Consider the following 17,906-nt stretch of genomic DNA (forward strand, 5'->3'; position numbering starts at 1 on the left):
TGTTGTTAGTTGCGAAGTCATGTCCGACCCATCACAACCCCATGGACAACTTTCCTCCAGGCCTTCCTGTCCTCTACCATCCCCTGGAGACCATTTAAGCTCATGCCGACTGCTTCAGTGGCTCCATCCAGCCACCTCATTCTCTGCTGTCCCCTTCTTCTTTTGCCCTCAATTGTTCATGTTAATCATACTGGAACCCTATAGCAATAACTAGGAAGAGATAAACAAATGTTTGATTTCAGGAATAGAACCAGCCAATTATTGAATTCTCGGGAGCATTTTACTTTCTCCAGAACTACACAAGGTTAAATATTTATCCATAGTCAAGCTTCATGGTCACGCGGGGCCCATCTCACAGTAATTTGCTGTATTTTCTTTATAAAATATTGACTAAGATAAAATCATATATTTGGGAAAGGCCATTGAGGTCAATCTTCTGCCCAGTACATGAATTTGATCATAACCAGTAATGAGAAAGCCTGCCATTTCTCTAAGCCAGGGATGTCAAAGTGGCAGCCCGAGGGCCGGATGCGTCACGCGCAGGCCACGCCCACCCCAGCTCCGTGAAGGGAAAAAAACATCACAATATGTCACGTGATGGCAACGTGAGGTGGCGAGTTTGGCACCTGTGCTCCACAGAAGTTTGTTCTGTTGTTAAACCAACCTTCTTGTTTAAATATTTTCGGCTGGATCTGCTTTTCCACAATATTATTTGGCTTGAACTCTGCGTGTTACAGAATTAACTCATGACCTTTTTCTATTTTTCAAGAGTGTCTTCCTGAGGCTAAATAAACCCTGTTCCCTCAATCTTTCATTTTGGAACCTATTTTCTGGTCTGATAATCATCTGTTGCCTTATGGGGGAATCTGGATGTATTACTACATTCAATATCCATAAGATGCAGTTTTAAATTATGGGGCCCATAGGGTTGATTTACTTAAAACCAGACGATCCCTGAAGAATTTCCAACACCACAATTCACGATTCTATGATATTTTCTTGTAGGTTAATCGAAACTCAGTAGGAGGTCCACAAGAAATTATCTTGACATGGAATCTTGCCTATATCGTAAGTTCAACATTCTCAGCAATCTCTCATGTATCTTAATCAGACGTAGGCTCTAATAAACCAACTCGGTTCATTTCTAGAAAATAGGTCCAATACTAACTTGAAGAAATAATTGCAAATTTCAGCTGCTGTAATAAGGGAAAACCCAGGCCATCTTCTACTGCAGGGGTCCCCAAACTTGGCAGCTTTAAGACGTGTGGACTTCAACTCCCAGAATTCTCCAGCCAGCTATGCTGAGTTGAAGTCCACACGTCTTAAACCTGCCAAGTTTGAAGACCTCTGTTCTACTGAGATCAAATGTGCAAGACTGAATAAAAACAGGGTTTCTTCCTCCTTCTACAACACATAATATTCAAGTAATACCTGAAACCCCAAATCTAACAAGGTTTCAAGATTCTAATATGTAAAAGTAACAGAGTTGGAAGGGACCTTGGAGGTCATCGAGTCCAACCCCCTGCTCACGCAGAAGACCTATACTAGGGATTCGAACCGCCGAATTGACGACCTCTCTGATCGACAAGCTCAGCGTTTTATCTGATTCTAAAATGCTGCATACAACTGTACAACTGGCAGCGGTGCTTCTATTCAGCTAAGCTTTGGTGAGTTTATTCAGAAACCTCTGAGATTCGAAGATAACTGATTTTCAAAACCCAGAGTTCTAATTTCATCTGCATAAATCACCCTTCTAATTGAATAATGCTGTCCTTTAAAAGGAGAAGATGGAAAACGTAATGCATACTGGCAATATATCATTGAATTCAGGCTCCCCCCCCCCCCCCCGCTTGTTGCAACAACAATTCAAAATCCCACCAGTGTGACCAATGGGAAATTGTTGAGCACTATAATTGCAACAGCCAACACAGATAGATGGCTTCGGTTTAGGGGAAACTTATTTAATCAATAGTTGAGAGCGAGAACGACTCTGAGAAGAAGGAAGACTTCCCTACTTCTGATAAAGAGAGACAAAGCAAAGCTTTGTCTTGCTTGGCTGTGTGATTAGGATGTCTTCTCAGTTTCCTATGGTGGGTAATTGGGGACAGCTCTGTCAGGAAGGGCTGCTTGCGACCAGCAAAGGAAGGACCAATCTGATTGATGCATAAGGCAGACCAGAGGATTTTTCTTTTGCCATCAAAAGGAAGTTGTGTTATATGAGCCCATTAATCTTCTATAAGTAAGCAAAAGGAGGAGGATTTTTCTTTGATCAGTAGGTCTGGAGGGAAACAGAGCGATTTTGAATGGCTTGCCTTCAGAAGTTGCAAGTGCTCCATCACTGGAGGCTTTTTAAGAAGAATCTGGACAGCCACTTGTTACAATACAGATTAACAGAGTTGGAAGGGACCTCATAGGTCATCTAGTCCAACCCCCCGCCTAAGCAGGAGACCCTACACCATTTCTGACAGATGGCAGTTCAGTCTCTTCTTGAAAGCTTCCAGTGATGAAGCTCCCACTTGTCTGGAATAGTATAGGGCCGTGATGGTGAACCTATGGCACGCATGCCACAGGTGGCACGCGGAGACATATCTGTGGGCACGCGAGCATTGCCCTAGCTCAGCTCCAGCGTGCAGCGGCCACCTGATTTTCGGGCCTTCCAGGCCCACCGGAAGTTGGGAAACTGGCTGTTTCTGACCTCCGGAAGGCCTCTGGGGGTGTGGGGAAGGCCGCTTTTGCTCTCCCCAGGCTCCAAAAAGGCCTCTGGAGCCTGGGGAGGGCGAAAAACAGGCCTACCGGGTTCACCGGGCCATCACATGCCAAAAGTGGGGGAGCATGAGGGGGTCGCATGCGCGGGGGAGGGTGCATTGAATTTTGGGTGTGGGCACACACGCGTGTGACCCCTGGGTCACTGCGTTTTTTGTATATACCAGATGAGCTCATATTTTTGGACATTCAGACTTTCCGTAGCTTGCCAAGTTTCTTATCAGTAAGCTAACTACGCATGTCCGCATTCTTTCATTATTTCTTCTTTTTTTCTTTGTTCTCCTGCCAGGAGAGGTCTGGCCGCAGAGAGGTGGCCGGCAGGAACTTTGCCAAAATGTAATTAATTAGATTAGTGAGATGTTTTATTTTCTTTATAACAAATAAATGAGTTTTTTTCTTAGAAAAATATATCTTCGGGGTTTATTTTCTTACAAAAGTATACACAAGGAAAATGCCACGATCCACGTCTCTAAATCAAGGTGCGATTACCCAAAAGCAGAATGGGATTAATTAGCATCCTGACACCCTGCACTCTCCCCACTTTGGGCACGCGATGGCAAAAAGCTTAGCCAGGGTCTCAGGCCTGAGCAGAGGGTTGGACTAGAGCTGTGATGGTGAACCTATGGCACTTGTGCCAGAGGTGGCATGCAGTGCCCTCTGTGTGGGCACACGAGCCATTGGCCCAGTTCAGCTCACTGCATATGTGTGTGCGCCTCCCCCTGGCGTGCATGTGCGGGGGGCGTGCAAGGGGGCCTGTGCACACATAAATGGGGGGTGGGGCACGTGGGGATACCCACACGTGCATGCACGGGGGCCACGTGCAGGGGAGTCATGTGCGCATGCACAGGGGGTGGGGCATGTGCAGGGGCCACATGGGCACGCATGAGATGGGGCGCATGTGTGGGGCCGTGCATGCATTGAATTTTGGGGGTTCAGGCGCACACGCGTACATTCACGCACGCATGCTTTGGGCACTCCGTCCGGAAAAGGTTAGCTATCACTGAACTAGAGGAACTTCAAGATCCCTTCCAACTCTGCCCTTTTGCTATTCTGATTTATACCTGAGAGCTAGAGATTCCCAGTTCATGCAGATAAAAGAATCCAGGATCAACATTCCTAATGAAAGAATCAGCACCCTGTGTCATTGGGCAATAATGAGCCACCTTCAAACACTGATCCTTGCCGTGGTTTCCTTTCCAGCCCTCCCTGTCTGCCTTCTTGCAATTCAGATCTCCTAGGAGTTGCTGCCTTTGAACAGTTCTCAGATCTTGATTATCCAACAACCTGTCACCTGCAGTGCAAGATTTTGGATGAGCAAAGGACATCTCTGTCAACCTCCTCCCAGCAAAGAGAATTTCAGAGAACTCCCAAGATTTAAAGTGAAGGCTGCAAATGAGAATATGATTTTTTTAAAAAACAAACATTCATTACACTTTTCATCCGGGATGCATTCAACCTTCTCACTGCAGCTTCCAAATTTGCCCTTTATACTTGTGCATATATTTAACGCCTGATTAAGCACCAGGTAACCCCATCTGACTGTGGGATTAAACCACGATTTATTATTAGCCTTCTTTGGATTGAAGCAAATGGATTGTTTTTCCTTCTTCTTTTTGTAAATAAGTCCATTGCTCTAATTTGGTACATCAAAATGAAGCAAAAAATATTTTCCTCCCTTTTAAAATTCCATCGGCCACTTTGCTGCCTTGGATTCTTACGTGATTCAATCTGTATTTTTGGAGCAGTGAAATATCGATTTAATTTGAAAAGAAAAATGCCTTGTTACCTAATGAGAAAATACCGTGATGGCTGGTAATTTATTGTTGGTTCATTTGCTTATGAGTATTGAGTAGGTGCAATTCATCACATTCTTTTTTCCCTGGTATTCAGACAATACATGCCACTTGGTATAGTAAAAAGAAAAACCACCACAACTTTTGCAGATGTCTAAATAATCTACAAAAGAAAAGAACCAGAGGTGAACTCCAGCAGGTTCTGGAGAACTGGTAGCGGAAATTTTGAGTAGTTCGGAGAACCGGCAAATACCACCTCTGGCTGGCCCCAGAGTGGGGTGGGAATGGGGATTTTGCAATATCCTTCCCCCAGGGGTGGGGAGGGAATGGGGATTTTGCAATATCCTTCCCCCAGGAGTGAGGAGGGAATGGGGATTTGGCAATATCTTTCTTCCAGGAATGGGGAGGGAATGGAGATTTGGCAATATCCTTCCCCCAGGAGTGGGGAGGAAATGGGGATTTGGCAATATCCTTCTCCCAGGAGTGGAGAGGGAATAGGAATTTTGCAGTATCCTTCCCTTGCCACACCCACCAAGCCACGCCAACCAAGCCACACCATGCCCACCAAGCCACACCCACAGAACCAGTAGTAAAAAAATTTGGATTTCACCACTGAAAAGAACCATAAAGTAAAAATGGAATGCACCATCAAAAGCACCCAAAGCTTGGAATGGAATGAAAAATTGGAGAGGAAGTCACAAAATATGAAAAGAACAATTGCTTGATACACTGAACATTGATATATGTTATTGGACGTTCAACATGTATCTCTTGTCACTGAATGTTCTGCATTATGTATGATTTATTTGGCTTTTTAAAAAATAGATGGTTATGTAGGCCAGGATGAGAAATGAACCCAATGCTCATGATACATGAGTGCTGTGGCATTTTGGTTGTGTGTGATGATTTTAACTCTATGAGTCTCGTTTTACTTTTCTGCGTTGTAGTTATATGAGCTCCGCAGTTACATAAATCTTATAACTGACTGACTGTGTATGTTTGTCAATTGCTGTATTCACAGGACTCTTAATCATGACTGACTTAATTTAAACCAATTTTCCGAGGTTGCAATCAACCATATGAGCTAAGTCTGGGTATCATACTAGTGGAGGAGTAAGTCAAGGTTTCTGGGCCTCAGGGCAAAAACTTAGAAGAAACCTCTGTGCTAATTTTAGGAATCAATTTATGATCTAATGGCCAATTTCAAGGGATTAGATTTGTTAGTGACCAGGATTTGCGCACACTATGTTTCTGAGGAGGAACTGCATCAATGCAGTTCAGGACATGCTCTTGGGGATGGATCCATGGAACTAAGTTGTGTCAGTACTGTTATCAGATATAGATTGTAAGTATCCAGTTGACCACAAGATGATAGTAAAGAGGAGAGTTGTATCTCTTTGCTGCCACCTAGTGGCCAGTCTAGTCAGTATTTACTGAGGGTGGCCACTCTGTTCACTCACAGCACTTCCTGCATGTCACTGTGTCCAACCCAGGCCACTCCTCTGGGCAACTTGGCTCCTCTTTGGATGTATTTTGGCCTTGTAGCATATCAAAAACAGGTTGGTTTGGTTTAAAGGCTGAAAGTCTGTGTTAGAAAATAACTATCACTGCTCCCTTATTGCATTTACATCATTGTTTATATGGCCAAGGCTATCAGATTTGGGTTACAAGAATTCAAGTAGCCATTTGTAAAAGTAAACATCCAGATTTTGCAGTCCAGATTGAGTAACTTCATACCAGACTAAAATGAGATTAGCTGGTCTAGATCTTTTCTACCATTACATTTCTTAAAAATTAAATTTATCCTGTGTGTACAGGTTGCAGAGAATTTAGAATAACTAATTTCACCCAGTTAATAAAACAGTATTATGGATTATGTTTCATATAATGCTGGACTTTTCCACAAACCTCTGAATCGGCTGATCTTTGAAGATAGATGGTTGCCAATGGAATTTATCAATACTAATCTTTCTTTTAATTGTTTTAATTGTAGTTATCATATTTGGGGCACATTATGTGAAGACCAAGCTCCCTTCAAAAGTCTATAATTCTGGGAAAGGCAGAAGAAATGAAGAGGATGACCAGTGGCAATCTGAATGGACTCACAGTGATAAGTGGAGTGGACCATTGGAAATCTTGAAGGACCAGGCTCAGAACTATTCATCCTAGTGGAGATCTAACTACGAATGCTGACTTGATGTCACATAACCAATAAATCAATTTCTCTTTTGAAATCACCCCTTGATTTCAAAATAGCAATGAGTGTGTGTATGTTCCCACGTTTTGTCACTCCCTTTAGAGAGATCTTCATTGAATTCTAATTTAGAATTGCTCATCAAATAAATACGGAAATATAGCAACACTCAATATTTGCTTGACTGCCCTATGTATAATGAAATATCTGTCATGAACCTTATGGTGGCAATGGAAAAGTCATCTTTAGAATTATTGCGTATAACCTACCTGATACAATTGGGGTTAAAATAACATTGATAAATTTCTAGGCACACAATATTAGCCTCTGAATAAAAGGTATCACACAAATACATCAGAGTATTCAAAAATGTTATGAACAGTATTCAACTGTTATGTAGTTATGATTTGAAAGAAATTTGCAACTCACACAGAATCATGTTCTAATAGCATGCTTTAAATTAGCAGCATCTATTTGCAATAATTATCTACCTACATTAATTTCATTTTATGGTTCACTCAGATAATCTCATTTAATTTTAATATCTTAGCTCAATAGTCGTCCCTTACATTGTGTGTGTGTGAGGGGGGGGGGGAGAAGGAGGGAGGAGAGAGAAAGGGGGGGGGCTGTCTTGATTTCTGGAACAATTGTAGAATCCTGTTTATTCCTTGTATATTTTAGCACTAGAATGGCATAAAATCTCACTTTCACAGAACTGAATAAAAACAGCACATACTGAAACTGTTGGGCATTACCTACCCCAGGAAGATGTAACCATGTTGGTCTTATTAGAAAGTAAAGGAGAAAGTATCCATATTTGTGAGTGGTGATTCTCTATTGCACATCAAATGGAGCAGAATTCCATTCGTATATTGGGTCCTTCCTACTTCTCATTACTTTTTTTTCTGAAGTTATCTGAAATTCTGCTGGTGGGTGTCTCTAGGATTCTTTAGCCAGCTATGGCATAAGCAAGCAGGGAACAATAGATGTGAGGAGAACCAAGAGTCATTTCAATCCTTTCACACAATATATGAAGGTTTGGTTGCTCTAACTTCTCTGGAGCTACACTAAATAATTATAAGAACAATATACTGGATTAAATGCTACAGAAATTCACACTCCTTGCAAAACAAAACAAAAAGTGCAAATCTTCCAAATTGCACACAGCAAACAAGCAACTGGTCATTTTGTTCACTACATATGAATGGCCTATAAAAGTTTCAAAAGAAATGCCAGCTCTGGACAAGAAATGGCCTTTTGGCACTTCCAGTTAATGGACGTTTGCAAGTACTCACCCACTGTATTCTCCTGCAAGGACTGCGTATTCGCGTGGAGGCAAAAGGACAACATGAACATCAGGAGCATCTCCTGGTGGCAAAGGCATCTGAAGCGAGAAGTCCCAGCAGGACCCATTGAAGAAGACAAGATGAGACTACTTTTTATAATCCCACCAGGTGCCTTCAGGCTCTGGTGTGTTGAAGCAAAGTGTACATGCAGAGAGAAAGTCTTGCGGGCACTGACTGGGGGTTTTATCAGAGGAAGAGGCCAAGATGATAATAGCTTCCACCGTAGCCTTGACCTGCCCACAGCAGCAATGCTTTTCAGAGACAAAAGGGGGGTATTTTTTTCTCCCTAAAGTCATTCATTTTGTTTGCAAAGCCATCCTCCAATTGTTTGCTTGCAATGTGCCCTGCAGTGACCCATCTGCTATCTTATCCAGAAGGACAACTAAGGAAGAGACACACAGACATCCTGTGGAGATGGGGGAAGATGGTGGCCCTTATCTATTTTTTTCTGCTTCTATGAATAAGAAAAGCAACTCTGAAATTGAAGAGCAACGGAGAATAAGATTTCACTCCTGGTTTTGCTAAAAGGGAGGAAAGCAGATTGGAATAGAGGGAACCCCATGATGCCCTCCCTAAATCTGGTCATGGGTGGGCTGCTGGGGGTTCGCAGGGGATTGGGAGAACCTCTAGCTAAATTTCTGTGCAGTTCGGAGAACCCCCAAATCCCACTCCTGGCTGGCCCGGCCCGGCCCACCCTGCCCTGCCCCTCCTAGGAGTCCCAACGCGGCCTGTTTTAGATGCAGGTAAGTATGCAGAGGCTTGGGGAGGGTGAAAAACAAGTGTACTGGAAGTTTGGGAAGGCTGGAAACGGGCTCATTTCCGGCCTCCAGAGGACCTCCAGAGCCTGGGGAGGCCGTTTTCGCCTTCCCGGAGGCTCGAGGAAAGCCTCTGGAGCCCAGGGAGGGCATAAACGTCCCCCCCCCATGGTGCAGGAGGCCAACTAGGCCACACCCACCATGGGCACGCCCACCCAGCAACCGGGCAGAGAACCCCTTGGTAAAATTTTTGAAGCCCACTCCTGAATCTGGTGTTCTCCAAACTACAGCTGCCAATCCCCTCATCAGCTGGTTATAATCTGACACATCTGGCTGATAACCCATCCAAGCAAAATGAATAAAACAAAAGGCATTTTATAAAGGTAATCTACTTCCGGTGTGTCAGTGTAGAACTTTTGGGCAAGGAATTCAAGGAAGAGCAATCAGCAATTTTAGGCTGGAGGACACAGAACACAGACTTTGAAAGTTGTTTTTTCCTGCCCCACTTTGTCCTTGCTCGTTTGTTATGATGGATTGACATTATCCGTAGCCGGTGATTTTGCATGCTATTGCAAATCCCGTAAACATCGATCGTCAGTCAAACTGAAAGGTTGCTGGTTTACTTGGGCCTGCTGGACCAAATAATACCTCTACTGCAAAGAATGTTATTCGGGAATTTCAACCTGTCTTTCTTGCCTATCTAAGAAACATTCATGGCATGTGCAAAAAAAAAAAATATTTTAAACAACCCAGCACTACATTGAATACCAAAATAGAGCATTGCAAGCAAGAGAAAGAGAATACAGACTAAGATACAGAACGATGTACTGTATTTCATACATTCAGCAGGCCACAATAATAAACGTCTGATGGTATTAGGGAAAGGAACCAGATGAATCTCCTGTGTTAGGCCTTGAAAAACAAGCAAAAACTAGCTATCCTAACTGTATTTTTTAACTTTCCCAGTCTGTCACCAAAGGGTCTAAGACAGTGATGATGAACCCTTTTGCCATCATGTGCCAAAAACGGAGGTTGCGCAGGGGGGTTGCATGCAGGGGGGTTGCACACAGGGGGGTCGACGTGGTCTATGCGCCCCCCCGTGCACCTCCCATTTTTGGCACGCAATGGTACTGTGGGCCCGGTAGGCCTATTTTTCACCCTCCCCACGCTCCAGAGCCTTTCTAGGAGCCTGGGGAGGGTGAAAACGACCTTCCCCACCCCCCTGGAGGCCCTCCAGAGGTCGAAAACAGCTCATTTCCTGACTTCCGGTGGGCCAGAAGGCCCGAAAATCAGTTGGCCAGCGCGCGCATGCGTGCCAGAGCTGAGCTTGCATGCCCACTGATATGGCTCCATGTGTCACCTGTGGCATTCGTGCCATAGGTTCGCCATCAATGGTCTAAGATCACTAGCCATGGTCAACTCGCCATGGCTCACTTGCCATGGTCAATCACCGCAGGACAATTCGCCATGGGAGAATTCAACACTGCATTAATTGTTTCATTCAAATACTTTTATTATTGGTGACCACATTTTCATCAAAATTTAAGTTTATTTTATTATTCTTATTGGTCATGGTTCCGTTGAAATTAATTTCACTTTTGTATTTGTTGAATTGTCCCATGGTGAGTTGGTCATGGCGAGTTGGCCATGGTTAGTTGGCTATGGTGAGTTGTCCTATTCTGCTCACAAAGCCATCTACATGTTCTGACTGCATTTCCCTTCCAAGCCCACCCATCTACTCTCCAAAAAGATGTCATCTCTGCGTGCCTTGTTGTGGATTTAGACTCGCGAATCTGCCTATAATTATTTGATCTAATAGGAGACAAATGTCATAAATCTTTCTGGTAGCCCTCCTTGGTTCTACCGAATGCAAGCAACTATCGTTCAGAAAGAAATCATGATCCACAATGTTTTCTTATTCTTTTAGAAAAACTCCAAAGAATGGGTGAGTTGGGTGAAAGAAAGGAGTAGTAGATGGTGGAGGAGTGAATTAAGAAGAGAGATTAAAGATGGAAACAATCTGTCCCCACAGATGTTGGGAAATAAGTTTGTCCCCTGCAAATTTGAAAGGGTTAGCCAGATATCCTTCGGTCAATCAAGGAAAAAAAAAGTAACTCTTCTTAGACTATGATAGGTGGGGAAATTGTGGCAAGCTGAAATCATTGACAAGGTATTAGTGGCAATCTGAACCAGGATAGCAATTCGAGATGGATGCTGAAAATGGTTAACAAACTTTGGAGCAGTGGTGGGATTCAAAATTTTTTACTACTGGTTCTGTGGGTGTGGCTTGGTGGGCATGGCGTGGCTTGGTGGGCGTGGCAGAGGAAGGATACTGCAAAATCCCCATTTCCTCCCGATCAGCTGGTACTCGGGAGGCAGAGAATAGAAGGGGGTGGGGCCAGTCAGAGGTGGTATTTACCGGTTCTCTGAACTACTCAAAACTTCCGCTACCAGTTCTTCAGGACTGGTCAGAACCTGCTGAAACCCACCTCTGCCCTGGAGGCCATATATTTCCTTCTACTCATAATTGGGTGATGGGGAAGAGAAGGAAAAATGCCTGTGATCAAAAGTGATAGTAGCAAATTAATGAAAACAGATTTTTTTTAAAAAAAACTGTAGAACCCTTACAGAAAAATGGTAGGTTTCAAACTGTGAAGAAAGAACAATGTGGGAGAAGCAACTACAGAGCAAATGCTGGGTTGTCACAATGACTTAAAAGCTGCTGTATTCTTCAGTTTTAAAATGACAAATAACTTTGAAAGTTTGAATATTAAGATTCTAGTGCTTGGTGTTCCTTTCCCTGCCCAGCATACATTGATCGCTCATACTATTCATTTTGAATCTAGGCTCAGCTCTGGTTTTCAGAGAGAAATGATTATAACAAAAAGATTAGTGGCCTCTGGTTCATGTTTGTCTTATTTTAAAGACAGCAGCAGAGAAGTAATATCTCCCATTGCGTGCTAGAAGAAAGTTATGTGATTTCTAAGTTTCTGAGAGGTATTTTCTAAGAATTGCATTGTTTCTGGATAAATAGAAACAGCACATAACATAATAGAAAAGCGATGTTGTTCAGAAGATTATGAATTTCAAACTGAGGATTGCTTCAAACTTCCTATTGATATAGAAATGTTTATTTAGAAACACAGATTGTCAGCAGGCAATAATGCAGATGTCCTGAAGACTAAAATCAACATTCGTTCTTCATTTTCAAATTCTGATAATTTCTGATACTAATCTCTTGTTGTCTTTTAAGACAACAAGCAGCATTTTTTTTTATTGCAAAAGTTTTACAATTACATTTTCACCCCTTTTCCCCCCCCCTCTACCCTCCCCGAACTTCCCATCCTCCCTAACCCTCCCTAACCCTCCCCTCCCCCCGGTCTTCCACACAATATACTTATATCAGGTAAAAAAAAACCCTTAATACAAAAATTATATAAAACTTGAACCCCTCCCTCCTCCTTGTAAATTTTTCATCTTCATTAAACTAAAATATTTCTATCTTAAAATATCATTTTCAATTAAAAGCTATTTGGTACTTCCTAGTTTGATATTTATTCTGAACATAATCTATCCACTTTTTCCATTCCCATTCATAAGTCTCTTGTGAACAATCTTTTAAAAATGCTGAGATCTTCGCCATCTCTGCAAAACTGGCCATCTTCAAAGTCCATTCCTCAATCGTGGGCAAAACTTCATTCTTCCAATATTTACCTATCAATAATCTCGCAGCTGTTATCATATACAATATCAACTTTGTTTCACCCGTAGTAAAACCCTTAACTATACCCAATAAAAACAATTGTGGAGAAAATTGAATTTTTTTCTTCAAAACATTCTGCATGACCCACCAAATTTTTATCCAAAAAACCTTAACTTTCCTACAAGTCCACCAAACATGATAATATGTAGCATCTAAACAATCACATCTCCAACATTTTGGCTGAACATTAGGATACATACAGGATAATTTCTTGGGATCTAAATGCCATCTGTAAAACATTTTATAAAAATTTTCCCTCAAATTCTGCGATTGTGTAAATTTAACATTCTGAACCCATATTTTTTCCCATGTTTCCAACATCACTGGCTCCTCAAAATTTTGTGCCCACTTAATCATACAATCTTTAACCAGATCAGTTTCTGAGTCCCTTTCCAACAAGACATTATAAAGCCTTTTAATATGCATTGGACCTTTCTCTTTTATACGTCTAACCAATTCTTCCTCATGCAACATAATACCAGTTTTTTGGTCCTCTCTCCATCTCAATTGTAATTGATTATATTGTAACCAAGTTAAGTTAATCCCTTCGTCCAACAGTGTCTGTAGTGTCTTCAACTGCCATCTGCCCGCATCTGTAAAAAGAACCTCTTTGTATAAAACCCCCCCGAGTGACATTATATTTGTATATTCCACATAATATGACCAAGATCCAGCCATAGCGGTATTTTATAATCCCATTTGAATCGGTGCTTCTTCCAAACTCTCATCAAGGAGTCTCTAAGTATTTTAAGGCAGCATACCTTAAACATTAATAGGTGTGTCTGTGTGCATGCTACATATATATTAAATAGCCATATTAAGTACAGGTAGTCCTCGACTTATGACAGTTTGTTCAGTGATGACTCAAAGTTACAACAACACTGAAAAATGTAACTTATGATTGCTTTTCATACTTATGACCGTTGTGGCATCCTGTGGCCAGGTAATCAAAATTCAGATGCTTGGCATCTGACTCATATTTATGACCATTGCTGTGTCATGTGATTCCCCTTTTGCGACCTTCTGACAAACAAAATCAATGGGGAAGTCAGATTCATTTAATAACCGTAACACCTGCAGTGATTCACTTAACAACTGTGGCAAGAGAGGTTGTAAAATGGGCCAAAATTCTCTTAACAAATGTCTCACTTAACAACAGAAATCTTGGGTTCAGTTGTGGTCGTAAGCCAAAGACTGCTTTTAATAACTTTCAGGAATGGGGACTGAGAAGCAATGCTGGTTTTTTTTGTTTTTTAAAGTTTTTTTTAATTTTTTTACACAAACAAAAAGACAATGCATTTTTTCTGAACAGAGTATTGGCCGAGTCACAAATTTATACAGCTTTTAGTTATCTCCAACACAATTTTTATATTTCACTTTTTGCCATAATAATATTCTTTCTCTCTACTTTTTCTTTTCTTATTTCTTCTGATATATAACCAATATTACCCTTCGCCCTAATCTCTAAACTTAGTCAACTTTCCATTTTTCCCTTCCCCTCATTGCTTTCTCCAAGTTAAAACCCTTTAATTTAAAATCAATCATTTTTCTAATGCCTAACCCTAACTCTAAATCATCCTATTCAAATATTTTCCCATTGCTCCCTTTTCACAACATAATATAGTTTCAAGTGTTTTCCCTAAATTCCATTATTCCAATCACGAATATTAAGGTTCATCCAATTTTACATATATAACCCATTTCCTTCCCCTTTTTCCATTTCTTTCCTTTGTCAACTTATCCAAACCTCTCCTGCGCGAGCTGCATTGGCTCCTGGTGGTCTTCCGGGTGCACTTCAAGGTATTGGTTACCACCTTTAGAGCGCTCCATGGCTTAGGACCTGGGTACCTACGAGACCGCCTTCTGCCACCGGTAGCCTCTCACCAGCCAGTACGCTCCCACAGAGAGGGGCTCCTCAGGGTGCCGTCAGTCAAACAGTGTTGACTGGCGGCCCCCAGGGGGAGAGCCTTCTCTGTGGGGGCACCTGCCCTTTGGAACGAGCTCCCCCCAGAGATACGGAGGATCCCGGATTTACGCACTTTCCACTGTGCCCTCAAGACTTTTTTATTCCAACAAGCTGGGCTGGCCTAACTCTTTTTAATTGTTTAATTTTAATTCGCTTTTTAAAAAGGGGTGTTTTAATTAGTATGGGCCAAATTTGTTTAATATGTTTTAAATTGTTTTTTAAATTTTATATTGTATGTGTTTTTTATGTTCACCGCCCTGAGTCCTTTGGGAGAAAGGTGGTATATAAATCCAAATAAACCATAAACCAAATACTACAATCAGATATCTTAGTACAATTCACTTAAGTATATAACATTAAAGTCATTCGTTTCTATTTCTCAGTTCCCATTGTTTTTTAAGGTAAACCCAATTTTCCATGGAAGCAATGCTGTTTTGTAGCTGTTGTGAAGCCATCAAGAGCTAGCTTTCCATGACAAGGCCCTGGTGCTGTTTACTTCAAGGCTGAACACTGCAGATAAGACATACTTCCAAAATTGATTGCTGAAGGTCAAAGAACTAGGGGGGATGCTGGGGAAAATCACATTAAAGAAAGGAAGAAAAAAAAAACAACAAGTGAGACTACAACTCTGTGAGCTCACATTCCACCATGACAAAAGTTAAAAACAGCAAGAAAAAAGAATGTACTGGCTTTAACGGAAGCATTACTGGAACTGAAGACCAAGATAGACAATGGAAAAATAATCTAAGGCAAAATGCTGAAGCAGCAGTATTTTTTAAAAAATGAAACAAATAAGCATTTTGTAAAAATAGAGAAATAAATGAGATGTGGAAGTAGGAAATGAAATCCATATCTCTAAATCCCTCTCTTTAAATCCCTCTCTTCTACACTAAAATCTCTAAAACCCACACTTATACTTTTACATTTACGCTCCAGCATTATAGTTTGCATTGGGGTTATATACTCACATCATATTTTTTTAATTGCTTGTTGCTAATATTAGTGCAGGGAACCTCAGCTGCCCTTTGGTAAATGATAGTAACAGAGAAGAGTACCCAGGATGAAATACTATATAACACATCATGGACAAGAATTTTGTAAAAACAGGCAACTAGAATGGTAATGGTGTTTGTCTATTAAATTATTTATTTCATCAAAAGTATTTAAAGCCAAATAAGAAATAATCGGGGGAAGAAGGGAGAGAATATTTCAGAAAAATGATTGCATAGAAGGGGAGGTAAGTTGCTGTTGGAAGAAATATCCTTCTGGGTTCAGTTCCAAGTGGGGAAAAAAGACACTGGAAACATGGTGGCTGCTTGGAAATATGTTTTTAATGGTGGACAAGATCACATGCCTTGATGATGTTGGGTGAAGAACAAAAAAAGGGGAGAAATGCTGAGGGTGCCTGGGTTTCATGCCCTCTCTGGGCTTTTGAATTTGAGCTTGTATTCTGATTGGTTATCAGACTCCCATGGGGCTATGCAGGGGCAACTCTGTAGGCTGTGTTTTTGAGTCCCTAGCTTGGTTGAGCCTTGCTGGGAGATGTAATCTTCCCAGGTGCCATGTGGTGAGTTCTGTTGCTAGATGGGCAGGGGTGAATTCCAGCAAGTTCTGACAGGTTCTGGAGAACCGGTAGTGGAAATGTTGAGCAGTTCAGAGAACCAGCAAATATCACCTCTGGCTGGCTTCAGAGTGAGGTGGGAATGGAGACTTTGCCATATCCTTCCCCTGGAGTGGGGTGGGAATGGAGATTTTGCAGTATCCTTCCCCTGCCACTCCACCAAGCCACGCCCACCAAGCCACACCATGCCCACCAAGCCATGCCCACAGAACTGGTAGTAAAAAAAATTGGATTTCACCACTGGTAGAGGGCTAATCCTACCTTTGTTGGAACTTGGGTGAGGGCATTTGCCTATGAATAGACCTAGCTCTCTCTTTATCTCTTAAGTGCGGATATCTGCTGGGGGCTATTGAGGAGGGTGGGGGCTATTAAGAGTGAGTCTGCTTCAGTAGTGGGTTTCAAATCCCGTCACTACCGGTTCGCTCATGGGTGCATGCACACTCATGGGCGCACACAACGCTTCTGCGCCTGCACAGAGATGTCTGGGTGGGTGGGCAGAGCTTCCCGCCACCACTACCGGTTCGCCCAATCCGGGGTGAGCTGGTAGCAATCCACCACTGGTCTGCTTCCTGCCTAAAAAAACATGTTTCTCCATTTCTCATCCAGGAAACTATAATATTCTGCCTTTTTAATATTTCCTTAAATGTTTCATTCTTCTAGGAGAGGGGTGGGTGCTAACTTCCTTCACTGCTTTTAACAACAATGAGCTTGAATAGGATGTAGAAAAGAGCCAGAAAGTATTGGACAAAAAAAATTGCCACAAAGAACACAAAGTTTCTTTGGCTGAGGGTCAGTGAGTGTCATTCCAGAACTGCCTTCCAATTATGGGCACAACAGGGAAAAAAAGTAATGATTTTGATTGATTTTGCATAGAAATAGCTTTTCCTTCTGTCACGTTAAAAAGGGATTTTGGAGTCTCCAAAGCTTATAGAAGCATCCTGACTCTTTGGATACATGCATATCTCCTTTATAACATATTGGATTGTTTTCTTTTTTCCTATATAATTTTTATTACAATTTTTAATCAAGAAGATAAAAATGAGCACAAACTAATATAAAATAAAGAAGAAGAAAAATGAAAATGAAGAAATCAAACAAAAAGCAAAAAGTGCAAGAAAAGAAAAGGTGAAGAAAAATAGAAAAACAAAATATAAAGAAGTATTTTCCATTATTCTTCACAACGGTTTTATGTACAAATGTATTTTATCTCTCTCTCTAAAATTATATCACAGTACTTTTCTTTCTATAATCTATTCTATGTATTTATCAATCCATAGATTACAAATTCATTTTTACCCCAAAAGCCCATAGGAGGTTTCCAGTCACCAATAAATATAGAAAGTGCCTTTCCTCTATTCAAAGAAGTCAATTTATCCATGTCAATAGAATCTATCAACTTCATCAATCATTCCTCCAGAGTAGGTAATGTCGAATCTTTCCATCTCTGTGCACATAGTAAGGATTATTTATTTTTTACAAGACTTCATCCAAGCTATATAAGATAAATTTGGGTCTCATGGATACCAACAAGATCAGTTAATTAAGACTTAGATTCTATTTATTTCAATGTGAACTAAATGCATATAGGCAGGATCCAAATCTTTCCTCACAGTTTTATGTTAATTGGGGTTGATATTTGAGCTAGTTGGGTCCCTTGACCTGAATGCATTTCTATCTACACAGGAATTACTGAATCTGTCATCTG

At 41.4% G+C, this 17,906-nt stretch overlaps 1 protein-coding gene across 1 annotated transcript in view; it reads right to left on the minus strand.

Annotated features, from left to right (window-relative positions):
• OIT3 (oncoprotein induced transcript 3) overlaps nucleotides 1-8,163 on the minus strand; it is a 52,165-nt gene extending 44,002 nt beyond the window's left edge. Inside the window, exon 1 of the mRNA XM_070945928.1 lies at nucleotides 8,046-8,163. Within this exon, the coding sequence (XP_070802029.1) occupies nucleotides 8,046-8,163 (118 nt within the window). The remainder of the gene's footprint in view (nucleotides 1-8,045) is intronic.
• Between the last annotated feature and the right edge of the window lie 9,743 nt (nucleotides 8,164-17,906).

Source organism: Pituophis catenifer, unplaced genomic scaffold (genome assembly GCF_029215685.1).
Source record: "Pituophis catenifer annectens isolate HBS135680 unplaced genomic scaffold, rPitCat1.0.hap2 SCAF_6, whole genome shotgun sequence".
Taxonomy (NCBI): Eukaryota; Metazoa; Chordata; class Lepidosauria; order Squamata; family Colubridae; genus Pituophis; species Pituophis catenifer.